At 41.2% G+C, this 26,118-nt stretch overlaps 1 protein-coding gene and 1 long non-coding RNA gene across 2 annotated transcripts in view; one reads left to right on the top strand and one right to left on the bottom strand.

The window, feature by feature from the left end:
* Window positions 1-12,067, top strand: part of LOC309541786 — a 39,104-nt gene extending 27,037 nt beyond the window's left edge. Inside the window, exons 3-4 of the long non-coding RNA XR_014223932.1 lie at window positions 11,115-11,162; window positions 11,895-12,067. This is a non-coding gene — a long non-coding RNA (uncharacterized lncRNA). The remainder of the gene's footprint in view (window positions 1-11,114; window positions 11,163-11,894) is intronic.
* On the bottom strand, window positions 881-26,118 carry NAMPT (nicotinamide phosphoribosyltransferase). Its single transcript, XM_082239851.1, has 11 exons — window positions 25,889-26,118; window positions 17,112-17,268; window positions 14,942-15,045; window positions 13,449-13,577; window positions 12,087-12,245; window positions 11,628-11,764; window positions 9,591-9,816; window positions 7,033-7,152; window positions 5,274-5,414; window positions 5,028-5,162; window positions 881-4,141 (listed from the first exon to the last, which is right to left on the bottom strand). Exons 1-11 carry the CDS (start codon window positions 25,946-25,948, stop codon window positions 4,028-4,030), a joined length of 1,482 nt encoding a protein of 493 aa, XP_082095977.1. The 5' UTR covers window positions 25,949-26,118; the 3' UTR covers window positions 881-4,027.

Consider the following 26,118-nt stretch of genomic DNA (forward strand, 5'->3'; position numbering starts at 1 on the left):
ACCACTCCAGTAGGAAGGTAAACGGAGTTTCCATGCGCTGCTCTGGTTCGCCAGAAGCGGCTTAGTCATGCTGGCCACATGACCCGGAAGCTGTATGCCGGCTCCCTCGGCCAGTAAAGCGAGATGAGCACTGCAACCCCAGAGTCATCCATAGCTGGACCTAACAGTCAGCACAGTAGCAGATTCTGGTCTCAATTCTGCCCATCACACAAAGAACAAATAATTGTTGGCATCTAGAGAGCTTTGAGTCATGGTTCTTTGGTCAGGGGCTTGTACAGGGAAGGAGGGTTAGGCTTTTGCCACAAAGGCACATGGCATTTCCACGTACTAGTAACACCTAGTCATAAATCCTACACATGAAATTGCACCACTGGTCTCAAGAAACTCAACGAAACTAGACCTAAGTACAGCACATGATCAGCACTCCTTTTGCTTTACAGGAAAATAAGGGTGCTCTATTCCAATTTAATTTTAAAAAGCAGCAGCCATATATCTGCACTTGTGCAACTGCGTCAAGGTGAGGGTGATGTAGGATTTCACAGGGGAAAACATTCATTTTTGAGTTTACATCTCAGACAAGCGCTATATGAATCTAACACAGGTACAAATTTTTGGCTCTATGGAAGAAAAGACCATTTGAACCCAGTGCTGGCTTCTGAAGGGACAGTGGCTCCAAAGTCGCACACTGAAGTCTTTATCAGAAGATGGCAGGGAACGAGCCTGGGACCTTTGTCATACAATGCACATTCTCTAGAACTACAGCACGTTCGCAACTTGTGCTTGACAGAGGTTGAAGATGCTTAAAGCAGACATTTCCCGAGTCCTCAGCTTACTGTTTTGCTAGCTACACACCATTTTAGAAGTATAAAGCACCAACACAAATTTTTAAAAGTATTTTATTGAAATATTTGTGTTCCATCAAAAAGTGTGAGACTCAAGACACACCGTAGACCACTAGAAATCTTTAAGAACTGCATGTTTTAACCAGGTTATTTGGATTTACAGAAGGGATGGCCAGCTGGCAGGCTGTGGCATAGATGCAGGATGCAGAGAAAGTATGTGTCGTCCTAGATGACCGTATCATTTTTTATTCAAGGTGCAGTGAGCAGGGGATGGGGACTGTTGCCCAGAGCGTTACAGACAGTATATTGTATTGCTGTTCCTTATCAAGGCAGACAAAGGACCGCTGCTGATCTGGCAGATCTTTTAGGAAGCACATTCACGTTCAGCTTCTTGAGTCAGTGACCTCACACCATGCAAGCCGATGCGCTCCATACCTGTGAAGCCATTTAGCGCAGTGTGGTGCCAGTTTGATTATAGAACTTGACTCTCCACAATAGGTTCAGGTTGCATGTTAAAATATATTGCAAGGCTTGGGAAATAAAGTGGCCAAGCAGAATACAGTGGCTGGCCATCCCTGGCTTACAGCATCACCCTTTCTTCTGTAAGTAATTTTTGACAAACAAAAAAGCACAAGTCTGAAATAAAATCAAATAGCTATATGTTTTACTACTGGAACTAAAACTTTATTTCCATGTTTATTACATTTGTCTTTAATGCAAAGTACATTTTGACTAAAACACAGTATTTAGGTGAAGAATACTTACTCGGCTAAGTAGGTTAAGAAGGAATGTAAAACTAGAGAAAATTCTGTTTACTTTTTGAATTTTGGCAAACAATAAATACATCTCAAATCTTCCAAGGTGGATTCTTTGCTATAAAAAGATTTCATATCAATTTCATAATCATTCCTCTGAGAAAAAAATAGTCATAAAAATAATTTCTTATGTTAAATACAGGTTACAAATAAATTAAACACAAAGCTTCCCAACTGCCATTTTTAAAAACAAGTACTGCACTACAATGAAATGGGAGCTAAAGATCAGAGTCCATACGATCCTAATTGATAAAAGCAAACCCAAACACGCTGCTTGCTTTTGCATGGAAGAATTAGGATATTTAAGGTTCAAGCTCTGTAAAGTTGTATCCAGCACCAAACTACTTCACGTTTCAGGTGTCAACTGTCTTAACACTAAATCCTTGATGGTAAGAGCCCAGGATTTTCCAACTAGGATAGGTGAGGAAACCTAGTGTTTTACAAAGGGGGGAAACCACAAACCTGCCCCTCCCAGAAATAAGTAGAAATCAAACACCCAGGGAACGCAGGGTGCATAGAAAAATGCCTCTCCATTGCCCTCAAGTATAAAAATATCAGTTGAGAGACTTGCCAGGTTTCTTGTACCACTTATCACACAGATCTTTCCTAGGTACATTATGTGGAAGCTTAACCATGCTGACCTTTAATCAGTTTTTGAACTTTTTCAGCCCAAGACAAGCTACTTCAGTTCAGGGTAAGGACATTTCTAGGAGTGAAACTCGCTGTTCAGAGTGCTAACCAAACCACTATTTCTGATAGCAATAACGTAGAAAACCTTCTAACACAAAATAGATTGGGACTGTGGAATTAAATATGTTCCATAGCAGGAATATTAAAATATGGCTTTTCAAGCATTTTTAAAAGTATATTATCTTTGTTTTCTCCATTATGTTAGAGCTCTTCTGAACCATTTCCCAGATAATTGTTTAATTATGCGTCACCTATACAGTGATCCGAGATTTTATCCCTCACCAGAGCTAACCAAAATTATATTGCTTCCTCTAGAAAGGCTGACAAATCCATGTCTTCTACCAACCTGAAGTATGGCTGTACACCTGAGAACTTGATACAGCATGCCAAGTCATTCACCAACAGACTTGTTCTTTAGTAAGAAATTCAAAGCATGTGTAGAAAGTGAATCAAGTGCAGTCATGAAAAGAGTACCTTTCATCACCTTTAGTATTTAAAATAGTTAACCTCTGCATAGTATCCCCTATAGGGGAGGCTTCCAATGTAAAAGGAGTTTGCTAGTATAATGTTTTATTAAAGTTGTTCAACAAAAAAAATAGTTAAGACGTCTATACAAGGTCAACATCCAGTCTGACAAAAAGGCAAAATCAAAGACCAAAATACAAAAAGTAAAAAAGTGCACAACTAAGACCAGTATTCTGATTTTAAGTTTGTCACAATATATGTAAAAATAAACCCCGAAGTGTAGTTACTTTAATACATCACTTCCCTACCTGTCAATATTTTAGATATAAATATATGTTCCGTAGCGGAAGGAAATCCCTTGGAAGTTCTGCTGCCAGATCTCCTTCATGCTTACTTGGAAATGAGTTGCACCGATTTCAGATTCCAATGTTCTTGGAATATTGAGGTGCATTTGGCAATCTTTGTTGCAGTAAGAAGTCCTTCATCATTTGGCATTCCAGTTATATCGCCTACTGTCTAGCAAGTGTTTATGTGTTTATATATTCTCCCAGCACCTCAGCAAGAACAGGAGGTTTCGCTGACTGGTAGCTACAATGAACAGCAAAGTCCCTTTCTCTGTGGGTTTTGAGGGAGCTATCCTGATTAAAACTTCCAAATAGTACAGTTGTCACAACAAAACTTAAGGCCATGTTTTATTTGCTGATCAATGGACACAAAGGCAATGTATTCCCCCAGCCCAAAATATTTCCTTGAAAGTCTGTGCTCATAAAAATCATGAAAAGTTGGAAAGACATTATAATTGTAACTTTTAAATATATTTTACACAATCTTGTTTGTACAAAAATACAAGGTAAATATAAACATAAAGCAATGATACTTTTATGCAGATCTGTTTTGTGGTATGTTGCTATATATATATATATTTATATGTATAAAAAGTCTCGGTTGTGTCTCATCAATGAGGATCTCAATACCAGATTGAATACCAAAGGACTCTTAGAAGCACATATTTTACACTGCAAGTGTTTTCCCAACTCCATTTTTTTCTCTAAAGGCTGGCAAAAATAAAGGAAAAGAAGAGAGAGGGCAGTGATGTCCATAAACCAACAAATAATTTGGCTATAATGTGGCAAACAGAAACACACAGATCTGTACAAGAAATCATTAGCTATGCAGTACACAGTTGTTACACAAATACAAACATGGAATGAAACTTTAGTGAGATGCCTCTGTCAGTTCACTAATCTTCAGCTTGGCATTTTTTCTTACTTCATCAAACGAGTAGGACTTCGTTACTATTCCATTCTTAAACACTGTATGAAGGAGATCCTGCAAACAGACACCATTTTCTCTTAGTTTCAATAATAAAACAGTATTTGGCTTGTCAATGTCAAGGAGTCTGCTTTGACAGATGAAGACCCTCAACTCAAGAGCGACACAGTTCCATCATTCCAAACTCAGACACATATAAGCCAGGCCGGGAGCAATTTGAAGTCCCCCAGAGACAGGCAGGGAACATAGATTTTATTATCTATATCTGTCTTTTCTACCTACTTGTTTTTAAAGTTGGTTGATTTTATCTGTATTTTAATGAATATTTTGTTTTATTTTATGTAAACCACTTGGAATGTTGGTGTTTTTGTTAAGCAGTATATAAATCTGTTTGAATAAATGGAGAAAACATCTTACCTCTTTTAGCAGCTAACTGTGCCTAGGGCTTGAGAGTGGACAATTGTATGGACAACTAGCCCCTAAATGAACATTAATGTCTAACAGATTCTATTTCAAACTGGGCTCCTCAAACCTGGCAAAGTGTGTTTGCTTCAGCAGCACATAAACTCAAAACTTGGAGAAGCCACAGCTTTAACTCTGAGTTTATTAATTTACGTATCATGGTAATTATGGTTTAAGTTAAAACCCATATTAAAATAGAACCATGGGCTGATTCACACACTTGTATGTCTTATCCCTTTACGGCTCTGTTAAAAACGTGAACTATTGCAATTGAAACTGATTGCCCTGGAATAGGCATTGGTTAATACTCCGGTTCTTCCTGGTGCTGATTGATTCACACGTTCAAGTAATCACCTGATGCTACAATTAATGAACATCAGCTGTATTCAGCATGCTATAAAAATCAGTTAAGTCCACAGATGGGACTATGCATGACTAACTTTTGATATTACCCTACATCAAGGGTTTAAGGCATACATACCTGCCCATATTCTTCAAGGTCTCCCTTGCCTTCTTCTAGCGTAACGAAGTCTCCATTGGGAGTCCTGTGTAAAGACAACCTGCCTTTCTTTGACCTTTTGTTGGGATCAGCTACAGGATCTTTAAACACGTTTACCTAAAATTTGGAATAAAAAGATGCTATGAGTAAAAGATGAGCACATTCACACTAAAGAATGAAATCAAGGCCCTTTTTTTCTAATGTAAAATCTACATTTAAAGAACATACCCCAAGGCCGTTGGTTACCACATAACTGCATTTGAAGGAACAATTCAAGAGATCCCTAGTTACTTTCTGCAGTAAAGCTCCACCAGACCCAAATGAAATATTTTCAATGCTCCATTTATTTTGTTTCATTCCTTCCACGATCTGATAAGAAAGCAATAAAATAAAATTAAGAGGTGCACAAATAAGACATTTTTCCTATTAAGCATTTACCATGGTGCTCTTTTACAGACTAGTGTATATTATGGAAACAGGAACTTTAGATTATTTAAGGCTCAATGATACTTCGCAAACCCTCTGAAAATATTTCATGTAGTTACAGCAAACTGCTGCCAACAAATACCATAATATGCATAAAAGTGCAATTAATTATCTTTGGGGAAAACAACTGCACTGGTAGGTAGGCATATTTTACACAAAGATACTGACTTTACGGCAACATGTGAGGATAAAAACGCCATTTATTTTTCCAGCTGAAAGACAAACACTCAGACTTCACTTCCTCCCTTCCGCTAAGGTTTGCTCACATGTTATTTCAGTTCAAGGTTAGATGGTGCTTTTGTATGCCAAGTAACAACTAGCAATGTTCATGCACTACAGCTGTTACTAATCTATTGAACCACAGAAACACACAAATGAGTGAGCAATTGATTTCTGTGGTTTAATGGTCCAAGAAATGCCTTTGAAAGCACAGATCAGCTCCTGCTCTATTTACACCTTCATAACTCTTTGCGCGGTGGGACGCGGGTGGCGCTGTGGGTAAAACCTCAGCGCCTAGGGCTTGCCGATCGCATGGTCGGCGGTTCGAAACCCTGCGGCGGGGTGAGCTCCCGTCTTTCGGTCCCAGCTCCTGCCCACCTAGCAGTTCGAAAGCACGTCAAAGTGCAAGTAGATAAATAGGTACCGCTTTATAGCGGGAAGGTAAAACGGCGTTTCCGTGTGCAGCGCTGGTGCTGGCTCGCCAGTTGCAGCTTCGTCACGCTCGCCACGTGACCCGGAAGTGTCCTCAGACAGCGCTGGCCCCCGGCCTCTTAAGTGAGATGGGCGCACAACCCTAGAGTCGGACACGACTGGCCCATACGGGCAGGGGTACCTTTACCTTTAACTCTTTGTGGTCTCCAATTTCCCACACCCTATTTCATCTTCCTGTCTATACTGGGTTATATACTGTTAGAAGAACCCCAGAGAAACTTCCAGCAGAATTGCCTGACCAGGTGCGCTCTCTCCTCACCTTCCAAAAGGCTCTTTTGCACCAGATAATTTGCATCTTTGGTGGCTTCCCTCCATAGGCTGGGGGGTGGGTCACTATTGAGTGTTATCCTGAGATTAGGCAGCTCTCAGCTATCTGATCGGCTGCTTCAAGGCATCTTCATTCAAGGTAGTGTTTTTCACAGCACCGGATAGCCTTCAGTCTGAAGACAACTTTCAAAGGCTAGATGCAGCCAGTTAACAGCAGGCCAGATTTCTGCTTTCAAGGGCAGGAGTGTTTTTGGCATCACATTAGAGGCCAGATGAAACTAAGCTGTGACATACAATCTTAAATCATAAAATCGTAGAGTTGGAAGGGACCTGAGGGTCATCTAGTCAGGCTAGCAACCATCTAGTTAACAGTCAAGCACACTGACCCATTTGGGAATAATATGAACAAAAACGTGAACAAAAACAAAGTTGTTAATCATTTCCCCCCTCTGAACATCTTATTTAATTGCTGTGTTAGCGAAGACACTGAAGGCGCAATCTACATATTAATAAAAAGGCGCACCTCTTGTAATGTGTTGATATCTACACCGTCTCCTTGAATAATTCTTAAGTAAGGGGGCAACACTTTATAGCCTTTTTCATTTTCTGTAATAGGGAACTTCCTTCCTAGAATCTCCAAAACCTGCAGAAAGCCAAATTAAACAATTAGTCCATTACTTCGCTGAATAAGCCAGTTCAGTCATACAAATATGTGTGCCTTGGGTCAAAATTTTATGCTTCAAGAAGGTGAACATAAAAGAACTCAGCCACTGTATTGAGGCATACAACTCCCAAGGCTCAATCCCTGCTGGGAATATTCCTTGTCAAGAAACCTGTGTGTGGAGAACACTGAACGAGATAGACCAATGCAACGACTTGGTATAGGGAAGCCAGACTGCGATATTCTTAAAAGTAATCTAAGTTTGCGAGGTTGGATTTTTAGTACAGTTGTACCTTGTAAGTTGAACAGAATTCATTCCGGAAGTCTGTTTGACTTCAAAAACATTTGGAAACCAAGTGTGGCTTCTGATTGGATGCAGGAAGCTCCTGCAGCCAATTGGAAGCTGCATAAGCCACGTCGGAAATTCGGGTTCCAAAGAACGTTCGCAAACCGGAACACTTACTTTCGGGTTTGCTGCATTCGAGAGCCAAAACGTTCAACTCCCAAGGCGTTTACAACTCCCAAGGCGTTTACAACTGTAGAAGGCTTCCAAAAAGCAGTAGTCCTATTTACTTAGGATTAAGCCTTAACTACTTGTGTCTCTTGACTGGAAAGTTAGTTGAAAATTTGTTATAGTAAGAAGTGTTCAAGTCTTATTGTTACCTTCTGCATGGCTGCCTGCTAAAGTCACTAGCTCATCCGAAGCCTTAATTTGAGATTTACGGCTCTATTTAATTACAAAATTGTTTGTGCCTACTCAGGTCTTTCCTCAGGTCTCAGTAATGCCTTAAAATTGTACAATATTCTGCCACTGGAACCTGTGCCAATTTAAACAAACCAGATATATTTGTGTTTGTTTTTGTAGATAGCAGCAGCTGAAACATTTGTCGCTGTTTATCAAGCACTCCATTGTGCTGGTAAACTGAAATCATTAACTTTTATTGGCAACGCAGCGGCACTATACAGTGTTGTTTTAAATTTCTGAAAGCCAAAGCTGGAATCCCCAAATTTCAGAAACTAGTCTGGAAGTCACCATTCTAAACTATTATCCTGGAAATAGTGATGTCGCCCCCACCCCAAAATGCTGTTGTAATTATAATTGAGATGTGTCCTATGCAAAAGAACAAACTGATAGCATAGAACTACTTCACTTAAATAATATGCTATCCTGCTACCATCCATGACAGTTCGGAAAGGAAGGGTTAGGACAATCAATTTACAGGCAGCTATATGTAAGAATGAAAAGACTCAGCGGTGCAACCTACTAGTCAAAACATATGTATTGCAAACAGTTTAGTTTTATGGGATTTTGATTTTATGGGGTTATGAATGTCTTTTTTAAAAATTGCATATCTAACAAAGAGAAAAAATAAAAGGATTAAACAAATATAATACATACATATCATCAAGGATGCACTAATAAATCAAAACAATATATATTATTATAACATGTTCAAATAGTTATCCACACAAAACTGGTGTCTATATGAAATATGGCCAGGGCAGAGAGGTCCTCTGTTCACTACATGACACACCAGTATTATCTTTACGTGCTCTTAGCAATGTAGCTTGTGAAATCCACTTTCTGCACAGCCAAGTGCAAAGCCACATGCCCATTAGGTCACTGGTTCCCATGCATGGCCTGAATTATCTTGCATTGGTGGCCTCATTCCTATGTCATGGTCTATATGACTTATTGGGACCATGCAAATATGCTTGCACTCACTGCGCTCCTCCAGAGTCCTTTTCTTTTTAGTCCTTTTAGCACAGAAAAGGCTTGAGCTATCATTACAGGCTGTGGTTAAGGAAGAAAAGCCCTTAACCAAGAAAAGCCTAATCTTGACTTGGCCACTACACTGTGCTAAAAGCACTGGGAAGGAACAAAGGCAGGCATAGGCAAACACAGCCCTCCAGATGTTTTGAGACTACAACTCCCATCATCTCTTAGCTAGGGATGATGGGAGTTGTAGTCCCAAAACATCTGGAGTGCAGAGTTTACCTATGCCTGAACAAAGGGGTTGCCAGCTTCTCTCTGGAAGCCAACACAGTATGCATGGTCCCAAGCATAATTTTGCTTACCATAATGTGTGAACCAGGTCACTTTATGAATTTCAGGTTAACTATATGAGATGTTTAGGTCTTTCTATAGAAACTTACTATATGCCAGACACCAGTTTAATAAACGTCAGCATAGCTCATAAATATATTTAGATACAGAAACTGAACAGATCCAACAAAAATTATCTGTAGGCTTAGCTAGTGAAGTCCACATAGATATTTCTAAGTAATTTTAGATAAACGATTTTGTCAATCATACAATTTTGTAACAGAGTAGAAATGGCATTAGACTAAAAGAAAAGGTCTTTCCCAAATAACTTCATTAAGTTAGTTTAAAAACTGAAGATTTTTTGAAGAATTACCTTTAGCACAGTGTCAAGAGGATTTCCTGAATCTGGCCTAATAATCAGTGGCGCTTCTGCACTTCTTGATTCAATTAAATGTCTTAAATCTTCACCCCATATCTTTTCACAAGCATTGTAAATGTCGTAACTGTCACTGACCACAGATACAGGCACTGAAGAAAATTGTGTCACAATGTGTTCAAAAGCATCTTTTTCATGGTCTTTCCCCCAAGCTGTTATAGTACTGGAAGAACAGAAGAGATTTACTCATTTGATATTTAGTTGCCACGCTATGTTTTCCTTTTAGCATGCAGCAGACAACTCTAATCTATGCTAATACAAATGCAACCATTCCTTATCTTCACACTACTTTTTAACCAACCGACAGTACAGGTTTCAATCAGTGATGCTGCCCAATTAAGCCAAATATCTTAACTGCCTCTTAGAAGTTCTTGGTTACACCCAGGTTTGGAGGGCAGGTATCAAGACAGCAGTAATAATACTCACCCTGATCAACTGCTTTCACACAAGCAAACACGGGGTACCAGCAGAATGTCAGGCTACAGTCGTACCTCGGAAGTCAAACAGAATCTGTTCTGTAAGTCCGTTCGACTTCTGAAACGCTTGGAAAAGGCGCGGCTTCCAATTGTGCAGGCGCATCAGAAACATTAGCGGAAGCTGCACCGAATGTTTGGCTTCCCCCCAAAAAGTTCAAAAACCAGAACACTCACTTCTGGTTTTCAATCGTTCAGGAGCTGTAACGTTCAACTCCGCCAAGGCGTTCGGGAGCCGAGGTATGACTGTAATTGCTGGGACATTAAATCTGCCCTTAATCCCAAATGTGTAATCAGATTTCTCAGGAAGTGAGATCTTATGTATACTAAAGAAGCATCTTATACAAAAACAGTTCCAAGGTCTACCAAGTATCTCTTAAGACAGTTGAGTAGCAAAGAAAGTACCCAAATCATTAACATTTTAAAGACAGTGTAAGTAAGAAACAGAATATAAAAAATCAAACTATATTCTTGCCAAAAGGTAATAAGGACTGTGTGTAGTAGAAAGGTACTGGAATTTACCACTGACTTCAGCAGCTCAACTCAGCATGATTTTTAGGACAGTTATGTACCTGATCATAGCGAGTTATCAACTTTATGGTACATTATTCCCCACGCTGCGGAATGTGTATTTCACCCATACACATTGAACAACCCTTGCAGTGTTGTTTTATGACACCTAAATGTAGTAGCTTGGCAAGACCAGCAAAAGGAATAAGAAAGATTGAATATGGGTAGAAACCGAAGTGCAAGTATCAAATATTTAGGCACTCTGGTTTTTTAGAGCGCAACTTTTCTTTGAACGTTGCATACAAATTATTCAATCTGTTCATACTGACCTATGAAACGTGGTTATTAATGGGTTAAGCAGCACTTAGAATGCGGGGGGGGGGAATTGGGTTACGCAGCACTGACTCATTTTGCTGTGCTATACACTCAAACTTTCTGCTCTGGAACACTCCAAAACCCCAAGTTTTTTATATTGTAGTGGAAGCATTTGACAGCGATGGAAAAATTGGACATGCTGACAAAAGAGGTACTCAGTTTCTAATTAACTAAATATCAAGCTTGCCAATTATGACACATTAAATAATTATTCTAATAGTTATTGCTCAGATCACAAAAATATGGCAAGAACAAGCTGTAAAAACATGTTACATATTAAAGCTGCTGAATCAAACTTCTATCTTCCTGGGACCTGGTAATTCAGGCAAGAATTTACTGACTAATTAAATAATGTAAAATCAGAGTCAAAAAGAAAATTGAGTGCTACTACATTTTAACATATAAAACAAGCAGAATCAACAGCTATAATTGCTTGTCTGTAATTATCAACTTGTTTTATCAACTTGTTAATGAACTGTTTAATAATTTGAGTTCAAGGTGTGTGCTTCCTCTAAAAAAAAAAAGGACACATGGTCCTCAAAGATGCCGGAGGACCAGACCTTCAGCTAATCTACACTTGATTTCCACATAGAATGCATCAAAGAAATACAGATACCTGTGTTCTGCAGCTGGTACTGAATGACCTGGCACAGGGTCTTTTGTTCCATAGTACTTCTTAATTAAACAAATTCCTGCTACTGTGTCAGTTCCTTTAAAGTTCACTAAATGTGCAGATGCTCCTATTCCTGCAGTCTGAGAATAAGACACAATGATGAATTACAGGCATGCAAAACCAAAATGGCAGTTCCTAGAAGATTCCATTTCAGAGCAGAGTAAATCCACATTAATAAGTACTCTCTTCATTTGGTCTTAATAGCTGCAGGACAATATAAATAAGATATGAAGTGCCACACTTATTGACTATTGCTGAAGAATTTAAGGCTGCAAGAATACACATTATACAGTGTAAGTTTATGGATTCCAATTTTAGAAAGAAAGAAAGAAAGAAAGAAAGAAAGAAAGAAAGAAAGAAAGAAAATATGTAATTTCAATACATTTTTTAAAATAGCATTACCTCTTGCGAAGAGACTCCTCTGTAACCGAAATCATGTAGTTTGTACTCCAGACCTTCTAAACTGCCTGAGGTTTCTAGCAGATATTTTGCTAAGATTTTCTTTTGTTCTCTGGAGTTTGTGGCCACTGTGATGGGATACCATGACTGAACAAGAATAGTCTATAAAGAGGAAAAATATTTCATGCGTAAGTGTGAAGATACCCACTCCTAGATACAATAGGGAAAATGAACCTTTCCACTAAATGGAAACTACAATACAGAATCAAATTAGATATGGCAGGTAGTTTTCATATATGCACAAAGGTAATTCAGGTTTCTATTAGCGCTTTCCAAGTTTGAAAATTCTCTTGAAGTATTAAAGGTTTTCAAACCCATTCACAGACATTTAAGAATTACAGAAATTTACCTCCATCTTCCAACAAATATTTCATCTGTGGAGAAATAAGCACGACTGAGCTTAATTTCACTTAGTTTGGGGGTGGGGGAAGGATGTCAAACGATGGTGGTTGTGATAGGAGCCTAGTAAGTCATGGAATACTCAAGGCTCTGAGCTACTGGCAACATGCTACTCCACTGGGTCCAAAGTACTGCCTGACTCCTTACTGCTCCACACTTCAAATGCTGAGGACTTCTGGTGGGGCATTTTTGGTGTTCCCCATGACCCTGAGGTTCATCTGGCCTTTATAAGGAACTGGGCCTTTAGCGTGGCATATCCTGCCCTGTGAAACTCCTTGCCAATAGAGGTTCAGCAGGAATCATCCCTGCTTGCTTTCAGACATCTTCTGAAACCTAATATTTAGACAGGCCTTCCAAACCTGATTTTCTCCGCCAACCAGCTTTTACAGATGTGCTTGATATAGTTTTAGCATAAAGAGATGGGGGGAAATAGTGACACTCTAAAGAACCAGTTGCGCTTTGGGGACAGAAGGGAGAGGTGGAACCATGCACACAACTTGACAAGAGGCCTGTCCATAGCACAGGCTCTCTTCTGCATAAAAGATGCCTTGGCACCACTTTATACCAAACAGCGCACACATGGCTTCAATCTTAAAACTCGTAACCCTAGGAAACTTGATTAAGCAGCTTGTGGGCCAATCAGTAAGAAATACAAGCCGCCTTACATACATCTGGGAAAAAGAGACCCATGCAAAGGAATAAACCAATGCCTTTTCAGTGTAGTCTAAAAGCACATGGAACACAGTACAGTAAGCACAACTTGTATTTAATTATGTGTTTCCTCATATAAAGGGCAGAATGACATCTTTAAACATGGATTCAAATATATGATCAGGACATGTTGAAAATAAAGCAAATTAGCTAGAAAGTTATCATCAATCACAGAGATAATTTTTCATTAATTACCTCGATCCAGTTTGTGAGCCAGTAACAGTCCGGATCGGTGTTTTCAACCGTGAAGAGCACATTCCCCCTGGGAACGACACTGCCCTCAGGAACAGCCTTGACTTCTATGGGAAGACAACCTTCGTACTTCTGTAAACAGATACAATAATTATTGGGAAAGGGGGTTGAAGACTTTTTCACTGGGTGAAAAATAGGTTTTGTATCCATGAGGTTTTTTTTTTAATTTGACAGTATATTCCTTTAAATGTGGGTTAATCAAAGTACAAAGCAACACAACTTTCAAATTTGATTCAAAAAACACTACTTTTTCTTCTTTCAGTTACAATGCTTATAACTGATGTAACTTAAATTTAGCAAAGCTTAGCTCACATGCAAAACTTGTGCATGAGTCACAGTGCTTCTTTAAAAGCAAGTGATTTCACAAGGGAATTTAAGGCTGTACCTTCAAACTGTGGGGTAAGCTTCCTTAGAAGGGCACTGACAAATTGCTGGTGCATCGACATGTTGCCCAGTTTCAACTCACCTCTGAATTTAAATTAATATAATATTGTAAAAAACAACTGGTTTACCTATACTATCAGTCAAGAGGTATAGAACAAGATTATAATGCTCTTTCCAAATGTGTCAGTTGTCAATTCTATATGGATTCCTCTCCCCTCCCCCCCAAAAAAACCTCAAGCTCAATTCCCACATATTTTTGTGTACAATAACAACTCCCAGTAAAGGATAGGCATTGCTTTGCTCTATGAACTATTAAAAAACCCCAAACCCACAAAAACCAAAACCAACAAGGTACCGTATTTTTCGCTCTATAGGATGCACTTTTTCCCTCCTAAAAAGCAAGGGAAAATTTGTGTGCGCCCTATGGAGTGAATGCAGGGCGGGGAGGCAGGCGGGAAAAGCCCCCAAGAGCTCCGTCGCTCTTGCAGGCTTTTCCCCAGGAGGGGAAGGGACTGACTGGCCGCATCAGTCCCTTCTCCCACCTCGTAGAAAAGCCCACAGGAGCCACGCACCCTTTAAAGAGCGTGCGGCTTCTACGGCCTTTTGCGAGAGGTGAAGGAGTTCCCCCACCTCCCAGAAAAGCCAGGAGAAGCCGCGCACTCTTTAAAGGGGTTGCGCGTATTCTGCAGGCTTTTGCGAGAGGTGAGGGAATCCCCCTACCTCCCAGAAAAGCCAGGAGAAGCCGTGCAGCCCTTTTAAAGAGCGTGCGGCTTCTGCAAAAGCAGGAAGAAGGTTTGGGAAAAGCGCCCAGGCTGCCTGCAGCCTGTCCGCTGCTCCCAGAGCTGGGGGGGGGGAATCATATTTTTCCCCTTGATTTCCCCCTTTGAAAACTAAGTGCGCCCTATGGTCAGGTGCGCCCTATGGAGCGAAAAATACGATAGCTATGCTATTCCTATCAAACTGAAGAAGCTAAGCATCTGTCAGCAGATAATATTAGGCAGTTTAGTGTGTTTGTGTCTTCACATTTGAAGTGTTCGTTATTATTTTTTTACCTCAAGGATGTAGTTCCACCCAGGTTCGTTGAAGACATCATCCTGAAAATGTTCCTTGTATACCTCTTTGGCTTCCTGGATTTTCTCTTTGGTTACCACTTTGCCTATGGTGAAAAAATTTAAAAGATGTATAACAATTACAAAAAAAAATACTGACTCATAAGAATATGTTCTAAAAGTTGGTTGGGCATTGCCATTTATTGTTTTATGGAAGTCCTGAGGGGAAACAAACGAGCCAAACTATGCAAAAATTGTGATTTCTTGGCCACGGCTACTGACGTTCTCTCTAGGACCGTACAGGCTTGCGGTCCTATACCACTTACCTGAATGCAACCCTATTAAATCAATGGAGCAGGTCTGAGTAGACATGCAAAGGGTTGCATTGTTGGGCTGCTGCTGGGAGAAGACCTGATGAAATTGGTAGGATATATGTCTAAGTAAACGTGCCACAGATTGGGCTGGGTGCATCCAAATTGTAAACACTACTTACTCAACAACAGATTCCATTGCTTAAAGTGCAATTTAATTTCAAATGAATGATTTACAATTAGGGCATAGAGTAAATCAAATAGCCACTTAATGTACCAGCAAAAATAGCATGCTTATCTCGACCCATTGGGTGTAATCAGATGAGTCTGACAGCGATTTCATGTACTCGAATGAAAGTTGCAGTTGTCACATAGTAAATCTTAGATTACCATTCCAATCCATGGCAAACAGAAAGCTTTTCCTTCAGATTGGGTCTCTGGACATTATGCTGATCAATATAAATCAAGAAAATGACGACCTGGTTGCATGCCAATGACAAAATGATGACCCTAACCCAGGTTATAGAGATATATATTATCATCGCTGTACTTGCAGAAGCTGATATGATAAACCAGACAGCTCCACATGTAAATAAAATAATAATAATAATAATAATAATAATAATAATAATAATAATAATAATAATAATAATAATTTATTTATACCCCATCCATCTGGCTTGGTTTCCCCAGCCACTCTGGGCGACTTCCAGCAGTATATTAAAAACACAGTAAAAGATCAAACAATAAAAACTTCCCTAAACAGGGCTGCCTTCAGATGTCTTCTAAAAGTCAGATAGTTGTTTATTTCTTTGACATCTGGTGGGAGGGCATTTCACAGGGTGGGTGCCACTACCGAGAAGGCCTTCTGCCTGGTTCCCTGTAACTTCACTTCTCGCAGTGAGGGAACCGCCAGAAGGCCCTCAGAGCTTGACCTCAGTGACCGGGCAGAACGATGGGGGTGGAGACGCTTCTTCAGGTATACTGGGCAGAGGCCACTTAGGGCTTTAAAAGTCATCACCAGCACTTTGAATTGTGCCTGGGAACTAATGTAGGTCCTTCAGGAACGGTGTTATCTGGTCTCAGCGGCCACTCCCAGTCACCACTCTAGCTGGTGTAAAGTACTGGAAGAATTATTACATTATGGAAGAATGTAAAGTACTTCCATAAAATGCTTTTCCAAGTTCCACTATCATATTTGGGGATAATTTTAAAAATTAGATTCTGTGCAAAGATTGTGTATGCCACTTTCTTACCAAACATATAAATAAAAACATTAAATTGAAGAAATTGCAGCATTTACTGAGGCCATACCTTTCAGCTTATAAGGCCAAAGGCCATCTCTCTTGAATAAAACGTCTTTGCCTGCTGCTGAAAGGTCAGCAGAGAATGAGCATTTGATTTTATCAACATTTTTTAATAAATATGTTGTGGAGTCATAGAACTGCACAGTTGGAAAGGACCTTGTCCAACCCCCAGCTATGTAGGAATCTCAACTAAAGGATCCATAACATGTGGCCTTCCAACCTCTGCTTAAAAACCTCCAAGGAAACAGAGTTCATCGCCTTCTGAGGGAGAGGGTTCCACAGTCTAACAGCTCTTACTCTCAGAAAGTTCTTCCTGGCCCCTGAGGGGTGGGGGAAACAACAATAGGATCCAGTGACCACATCCAGTCACCCACCCCTGACTTAAGTCTTAAATTAAGTCAACCATTAGAGTATCAAACAATATTACCCTTTGATAGTTATTTTATCATGAACGAAGACATCTTCATAGCTGCTCCTGCTTAAAGGAGCCACGAAAAAGGTTGTGAAGTTAAAGAATGGATGAGTAATTTTATTTAAAATTCCAACATGAAATACCTTTTAAGTATTTATTAAGAATGTACTGCAACCCGTAAAAAACCGTTTCCTCATATTTCACCTTCCTGAATTTAGAGTTTTCTGTCTTCTTTTCACGACATTCGAAGTACGAATAAACTTTGCTTGTATTGGGTGGATATTGTCTATAATGTGTCACCTAAAATGAGAAAAACTTGGGTAAGAAAACATTTCACCACATAAAGGTAAAGGTAAAGGTACCCCTGCCCGAACGGGCCAGTCTTGACAGACTCTGGGGTTTGTGCGCCCATCTCACATCTATTGGCCGGGGGCCAGCGCTGTCCGAAGACACTTCCGGGTCACGTGGCCAGCGTGACAACGCTGCTCTGGCGAGCCAGAGCCGCACACGGAACGCCGTTTACCTTCCCGCTGGTAAGCGGTACCTATTTATCTACTTGCCCCGGGGGTGCTTTCGAACTGCTAGGTGGGCAGGCGCTGGGACCGAGCAGCGGGAGCGCACCCCGCCGCGGGGATTCGAACCGCCGACCTTTCGATCGGCAAGCCCTAGGCGCTGAGGCTTTAGCCCACAGCGCCACCCGCGTCCCACTATTTCACCACATACAAAATGGTTATCCAAACAAGCTTTGACAGTGTCATACACATTGTAGTGAGGATCACTTTCACCCTTCCGCCTCCAGCTCAGCCTGGCAAGCTTGTAGTTCAGCTTTTCTAGGATTTGGAAAATAAGGAGCAGTTTAGCACTCTGCTTCTCTTGTAGCATATCGAACAGACGATTTCCAACCAGACATCCCTTTGTCTGTCCAGTTTTCAGCTGACCAAGCAAAAATGTCCATTACTATATTACCTATTTTCTACCTTGCTTATCTAACAACTTTTCCATAACTGAGAAGTGAAACTGACCAGAATTCTGAACAAATGTGAAAAGCGACATGTTTGGTTAATTTTTGCTTAGGGGCTCCAGTGTCAAACCTAGTATAGGAGCCTGACTTTAGAGGTGTCAGTGATCTGCAATGTCTGTGATCTGCAGTATTTTTGCTATCCATATTAGAAGTTTTCCTTCAAGCACAAACCAAATGTTTGCTTGCAACCAGTAATTCTGGTGGAACATCCGTATGATCTCAACACCCACCACCTTGTGCAGTTGCGTGATTTTTACTTGCACAGCAATTATAAAGTGCTTTGTCTTGTCTATAAACAAGCTCCTTTTAAACTTCACCTGTCAATCGTGTGCTTCCTGGGGAAATTGCACAGCTACACATAAGAACTCCATATAAGCAGGGGAAGAAAGATTAACCAAATTTTATTGTCCACATTAGTGACACCACAGGTAATGAATGACATGGTACAGAATATTTCCCCCCTCAATTGCAACAATGTTATAAGTGGTTATAAAATTACGGGAAGCTTAAGAAAAAATAAGAGCGTTGATTGATACTTTGATCAACACAGTTTTCAATAAATGACTCTGCTAACGTTCTATTGAAACTAAAACAAAACTATAGTAAGACATGAAAATGGGATAATTTTACACACAGAACATCATTTTGATGGCACCTCTTCTAGGAAAGATTTCCCAGCTTACTTTAAAATATGTACTTCTGACATTTTCAAGACAAAAGCATTTTATTTTTCCCTTACCTGCAAACTAAAGCTGTAGATTAAAAGATTTGTAAAAGTCAAATTTCCTTTCCACCATTTATGCTTTTTTATTTTTTTGCATTTCTCTCAGGTTGGGAAATGAATTAGACTGGTCAGTTTCACTCTCTGTTTCTGACACACCAGCACAATGCTGTAATATTTGGGTTTCCAACACTGCAAGGGAATGTTTGATAATGGTAAAAAAAAAATTAATATAGTGAAAATATTTTCAGTCAGATTTTTTAATTCTAAAAATCCTAAATTTGAATTACTGGCATATTACAATGTGTAAACAACTTCATAATTTTAGAGTTAATTTAAGCAAACCACTCTAAAGAGTTTGATTTAGCCCTACAAGCAGGACACCAATTTATTAAACAAACAAAATGGGGAATTATTTTGTTCCGTCATCTGCAAAGGTAGATTTGCTACAACAATTGGTTGAATTGCAGTCCACAGCTAACACCAGCAACCTTTCTCTGAAATAACAGATCAGAAGGTTTGTTGGAATGCTATTAAAAGTTTTAAGAATTCCACAAGGTCTGGAATTTTTTGGTTAGTGCCATATTTGAAGATTAAATGTCACATCCAGGTCTTACTCTAAGGAATATGCCTAAACTGAAAACACTTGATAAGAAAGCTCTTTCACTACATTCTATGGTTCACATATCACATTAAATCATGGCGCTGCTTACATGTTCCTCACACTTCCCATAGACCATGGTGCTACTCAAAAGTAACCACTCCTGCTGCCTTCACACCTTGAACAAAGCATTTTGTTGAATCATCTGAACCCAGGCTCAGTGTATGTTTCTGTCAAATAAACCACAGAGTAGTGAGCCAGGACCAAACTGGTTTGACACTCATGTACGTTTGCAGATAAACAAACTATGAGCCCGGGTGTGGACAACCAAAGCCAGACTCTGCTGTGTTTCATAAGCAGCACAGTGGCGGCAGGAGCTGAGGACTAACATGGGAGCTTTGGAGCACCTTCCTTTTAATGTATGGTTTAGTGTGATGCTCGAACCAAGCCTATCTTTGCTGGAAAAACTGAATGTCCATACACTACACCATAGATGTTTTCTGGATAGCAAACAGTATCTTTTTGGATTTAGTTTTCTGATCGGGGAGCTACTATGTTCACTTTTAAATCTTGCATCCTAAACTTACTTGAACTGTGTAAAGTGATATGGAACCTCTCAGGACTAAAAACATATATTTTTTAAAGCTTTCCAAAACTCTGCAAAAACTCTGATTAAACACTTTTTCAGGCAGGACTATGTACGCCTGCACATTGTTCTCTGAACTAGACAGCATTCCAGTTGCAGAATCTAGAAGAGTGTTTTTAGTGCAAAAACAGACAGGAACTCAAGAAATTAAAGCCTGGATGCCTAGTAAAATTAGCTCCATATCAAGGGAGTTTCCTTGAATGTGAATAGAAGTATTTTTCAGTCTGGAATGTGATGCCAAATAATGAGCACTATGCAGCTTATATTAAAAGCTTCATGGCACTGATCATTATGCAATACTACGAATGGTTAAAACAGGTTATAATCAAGAACGAGGTTGGTAGTAAAATACATATATTTCATATATATCTGTATTTCAAGGATCAGGGGCGATGAAATGTCTTTTCAGTGTACAACACAAACTATACAACTAAGGTGACAGTCACAGACAATTCCACTGCTTAGGGCCTGCCACAGAAGGTAATGAGGCTATCTGAACTGTTTCCATTCTAGCTGGTTGTTTTAAGAACTGTAACTTTCAGAACTTTTTCGTGAGCTTACTTTTTCTCTCTTCCCTCCCCAACCGCTTTCCCTTGTATGTCACATCTTTCAGACTGTCATTTTGAAGGCAGATACTATTTTCCTGGGGCGCGGGTGGCGCTGTGGGTAAAACCTCAGTGCCTAGGACTTGCCGATCGTATGGTCGGCGGTTCGAATCCCTGCGGTGGGGTGAGCTCCTGTTGTTTGGTCCCAGCTCCTGCCCACCTAGCAGTTCGAAAGCACCCCTAAGTGCAAGTAGATAAATAGGTACCGCTTTATAGCGGGAAGGTAAACGGCGTTTCCGTGCGCTGCGCTGGTGCTGGCTCGCCAGAGCAGCTTCGTCACGCTGGCCACGTGACCCGGAAGTGTCCTCGGACAGCACTGGCTCCCGGCCTCTTAAGCGAAATGAGCACGCAACCCCAGAGTCGGTCACGACTGGCCCATACGGGCAGGGGTACCTTTACCTTTTTACTATTTTCCTACTGATCTTCGTAAGCCACTCTGGAACCCTTTTTAGCAAAAGATTGGGGCAAACATGTTTCAAATAAATAATAAATGTGCTGCTGTATGCCAGCGAGTTGGTTTAACCCAAACTACAAAATTTTATAAATCTTGGGAAATTAAGGTCATCTGTAACCAGGTAATGTGTTTAGTTTAGTGTCTTATATTTCCTCTGAATCACAATCACTTATTTCCATCAACAAAGTCTCCATATTAAAAGGAAAAGCATTCTAATCAGATGAGCAAGATGTCTCACAAATGCTCTTCCAAGGTAACACAGCGCCAAACTTTGTGTTCTTATCCACCCAACACATATGCGGCTTCCCTGCCAAAGTATTTGAAAGGTCCAGCTAGTGGAGAACATGGCAGCTTCTCTGTTCAACTGGGAAAAGGCACCGTGAATGTAACGCCTGCTTTGTGTTAACCACAATGGCAACCCGTTAGTTTTCTGGCAAAATGCAAGTGTTTTAACCCACAGCTAAAGACTTTGCACAGTCTTCCCACCCATTAAAATGAAAGTCCTGCTCTGAGTGCTAGTGACTTGTGAAAGGAGCAGGGCCTTCACAGTGGCAGGTCTGGTTTTGCGGCAATCTCTTGCTAAAGGAGTTCAAGCAACATCCTTGCTTGACTTTCAGTGATGAACTTAACATGCTTGCTTAAGTTTTGTGCAGGAAAATAAAAGACTGCCAGTGTGGTATAGCGATTAAAATGTGGGACTAGAACCTGGAAGGCCAGGATTCAAATTCCCACTTGGCCATAAAGTGCGCTGGGTGACACTGGGCCAGTCTTATCACTCTCAGCCTAGCCTATCGGATCTCAATTACCTCACCAGGTTAAAGGAAGAGGGAGGGAACCATGTACACCATCATCTTGTGCTCTTGATGGAAAAGGTGGAATGTAAATGTAATAAATAATAAACTTGGATAAGCTTACTTTTAAATTTTAAGCAACTCCAAGAACATCTATAAAGTGTTTTTTTATAGATCTTCTTCAGATCCCTCTAAAACACTTATCACCTCATATTAGCTGCATGTTGCCTTCCCAGTGTAAAAATTTAGACTGTAAGGTCCATAGGGCAACCATTTGTTTGGGGGTTTTTTTGTTTATGGCACACCAACATTAATTTTTAATTGTCCCTATATACTGGTACACGTACCCAGGTTAAAATGCCAATTGCCTCTATTTTGCCTTTCAGGCAGCTGTTTGAGGCACGTTTTTTAAAATGAGCAGTATACATGCACTCTACAAGTTTCTTAGCTTCCATCAAAGGTCTGTACAAATGAAATGTCTTTGGTGATAAATCTTCACTAGTGCATATACACAGAAATTCTCTAATTTGAATGTCTATGCCATTTTCACATTTCTTCATTCATAAGCTCACACCATTTCCACATTCTACATTTAGATAAATGTGCATGAAAATTCATGTTAAATAGCTATTTAAATACACATGATCAAATGTGTTATCTTCAAATAGATTTCTAAACCAATTTTCTATTAAAAAGAGCATTTTTTGTGCTGAAAACTTTGACAGAAACATTCAGAAAGTGCAAACGCTGGTGGATAACTAAGTTCCAGTCAGCTGTGGGGGTGCAAATCAGGTCACCTCAGATCAGAATTCAAAATTCCCTAAGCATCTGCGCGCGCGCACACACACACACAACGTACTGCTTCCCTTCCATCCTTGATTCATAACTATCTCCCTCTCTAGATAGTAGAGGCTGACGAATCTGTCTGAACTGCAATTAGGTCTGCTATAAATAAAATCAGTGGGACGCGGGTGGCGCTGTTGGTTAAACCACAGGACTTGCCAATCAGAAGGTCAGCGGTTCGATTCCCCGCGACGGGGTGAGCTCCCGTTGCTCGGTCCCTGCTTCTGCCCACCTAGCAGTTCAAAAGCACATCAAAGTGCAAGTAGATAAATAGGTACCGCTCTGGCAGGAAGGTAAACGGCGTTTCTGTGTGCTGCTCTGGTTCACCAGAGGTGGCTTAGTCATGCTGGCCACATGACCCGGAAGCTGTACGCTGGCTCCCTCGGTCAATAAAGCGAGATGAGCGCCGCAACCCCAGAGTCGGTCATGACTGGACCTAATGGCCAGGGGTCCCTTTACCTTTACCTAAATAAAATCAGATCACTTGTGGGGTTCAGCATTCCTCTGTAATAAGCGTACAGTCAGGTTACTAGCACACTTGCTTCAGAAGCAAATGTTGGACAAGATATTGGACAATGTTGGATGAGTACATCAAGGCAATACACAGCAAGTGGAAAAAACCTTCAGCAATACAGTGCTACCTCGGGTTACATACGCTTCAGGTTACAGACTCCGCTAACCCAGAAATATTACCTCGGGTTAAGTATTTTGCTTCAGGATGAGAACAGAAATCGCACAGCAGCGGGCCAGCGGCAGTGGGAGGCCCCATTAGCTAAAGTGGTGCTTCAGATTAAGAACCATTTCGGGTTAAGAACGCACCTCTGGAATGAATTAGGTACTTAACCCGAGGTACCACTGTATTTCTCCAATAGCCCCCAGCCACCAAGAATTCCATGCAGACAAGTGATCAGGCTGGTGGAGGTTGGAGGGATCTGTCCATCACTCCTTCAGCAATTCACTTGGGAATGGGCTTTTTTTACTGGCAGTCTGTGTTTCTATGCTGGTTACTGGTGAAAGGCTCTCCTTCCTTCAGGGTCAGCATGGAAAGAAGGCTACTAGACTCTTAGCAGTAACCAGTGTAGGGCTTTGTACAAGGCTATTGAAGATTGCTAAGGCAGGGATTATAGGGGTACTGTAAGTAAACAAGACTAACTGAAATTAGAAAGTCCTCCATTCAAATCTAGTCTTCACTCTGAATTCACTAGATGCCCACAGGCATCTAGCTGCCTCTCTTTTGAGTCCAGCTGCAATCTGGGGGCCTAGCAATACTGACTTACCTTATAGGGTTGCTTTCATTTACTGTTAAATGACAAAGTCTCTTGGGCAAAGATTAGGAGACTACTTATACATAACAGAAGGATCTCTTTCACTGCTATTCCCGTAAAAGCTAGTCATTGTTTCTAGCAGGGCACAATCTAGCAATTAAGGCTGCAATCCTATACTCACTGACCTATGAGGTTGCACTTAACTCAATGTGGTTTAGTTCTGAGTAGACATGTAAAGGATTACATTGCAAATTACACTGATATCTGCCTGTAGCAGGTAAATCACTACAGCAAATCTGAATCAAATGCATCATTTGAAATTATAATTTTAAGCCAATTATTTCCATTTATCATTTATTTTAATTCCATAAATTGGTCATAGTTTCCCACAAGAAGAACTTTCCCCTGAAATCAGTGTGGCTATTTTAATGCTTTTATCATCAGTAACAACTGTTCAGACTGGTTTAATGGTTTCAGTTTCACAATGCTTGATCTACCACCATATACAGCTCCAAGTTTTTAAAGACTGACAAATGTGTAACAGAATTAAACTTTGGGTAGTACTATCACTACTGTAATTATAATCCAACCATTTATGCACCAAAGGCAGGTCTTGCTAAGAAACAAATATATGTATGCTGAAGGATAGCTAAACCAGTAATGAGTCCAAACGAAAACCCTGTGATTTAAAACCTTGCCGGAAGAGCTTAACTTCCTTATCTTTTCTCATTAACCTCCTCTTTTTTGTTTTTCTACAACACTGTGCTGTTGTTGTAACAGTTAGGAAATACCAAAAGTATAGGAAATACCAATAGTATAAGTGACACTTTCAGAGCTGTTAGGTTCTGTACAGATGAGTAGCTAGAATCTACTACCTTGATAAAAAGCAAACAGCATGCTTACTTTGATCAGGTTCTTTCCCAAACAGAAACCTGGTACTTCTACTATCAGATAAGTGTTAAGTCAGTTTGCCTGCAAAGATTACCTTTCCTCAGAAACACTCCCTTTCCTGCCACCAGAGAACTAAAATTAGCGCTTCCCACAAGTCTAGTAAGTGAAGGAGGCAGGTGTTTCACTATCATTGCATTCCCCCTGCAAGAATTTGGAAGTGAGATGAAAGAGCCAAGTGCAGTAGGAGTTACAGTGGGGAGGCATCTCCTCCATGCCACAGGTGTCACTTTCTATCTTGCCCCATTTTCTCTCTCTGCACTTGCCTATTACGTACTAGAAGCTTCTCAGCACAAAGCATAAAGGGAGGGGGCTGGAGGAGTAAAGCCACTGTCTCCTGCCCACCCTCCACCTATATATATCAGCATGTGTGGATGATAAACCCGTAAGGAAATGGGAGGGAGGGAGAGATGTTGCACTCCAAAAGAAGCAAGGAGCTTCACTGTCGCTCCCTCCCCTTCTCCCTTATAATTATATACCACTTGACACATTCAATGGGGTGGATAGGAGGGAACAGCCCCCCCACTCCAATGGCCAGACCAAGCCATCAGAGCTGACAATTGTGCCCTCAAAAAAACAAAACAGCCCCTTGCAGGCGAGCTACCGAGCCAAGTGTACAAAGGACCGCAAGCTTCAGCCTGCGCTTTGCATTGCATAAACGAAAGCGAGCCCGATGAAAGAGCGCGCGCAGGAGAGAAGGGCAAAGGCCAAGCGGGGCGGCTCCCCCCCCCCACAGCCTCCTGCATGTGGGCATGGCCTGCGAGTCGCCCCACACGTAGCTCCGGCCCCCCCCCCCGCCATGCAGGCAGCCCTAGCCCCGTCCTGGCCCGGTGCCTGGCCTGGCGAGGGCGGGGTGCGAGGCAGGAACACGAAACAGAAAGGAGCCTGGGAGGAGGGGGGGAGGAGCCCAGCCAGCCTCCCTCCCGAAGGGGCCACAGGGGAGCCCCTCGCCCGCCCGCCCCCGGCCTCCCCCTCCCGCCCCAGACCCTCCTCTCTCCCTCCCTCCCTCCCGCTTCGCCCCTAACCTTGTAGGAGTCGGTGGCCAGGAGAATGTTGAACTCGGCTCCCCCCGCCGCACTTTCCATGTTGCTCGGGGGCTGAGGACGGAGAAGCACGACGACCCCGCGAGCCGCCGGATGGGGAAGGAGGACGCGGAACAGCACAGCTTCGCCGCGAGGCAGGCAGGCGGACTGCCACTGGCTGACTGACTCTCTCTCGCTGCCCGCTGCCAAGCGCCTCAGGGGGCAGCCGGGCG

The sequence above is a fragment of the Podarcis vaucheri genome (genome assembly GCF_965113315.1).
Source record: "Podarcis vaucheri genome assembly, chromosome: 10".
Taxonomy (NCBI): Eukaryota; Metazoa; Chordata; class Lepidosauria; order Squamata; family Lacertidae; genus Podarcis; species Podarcis vaucheri.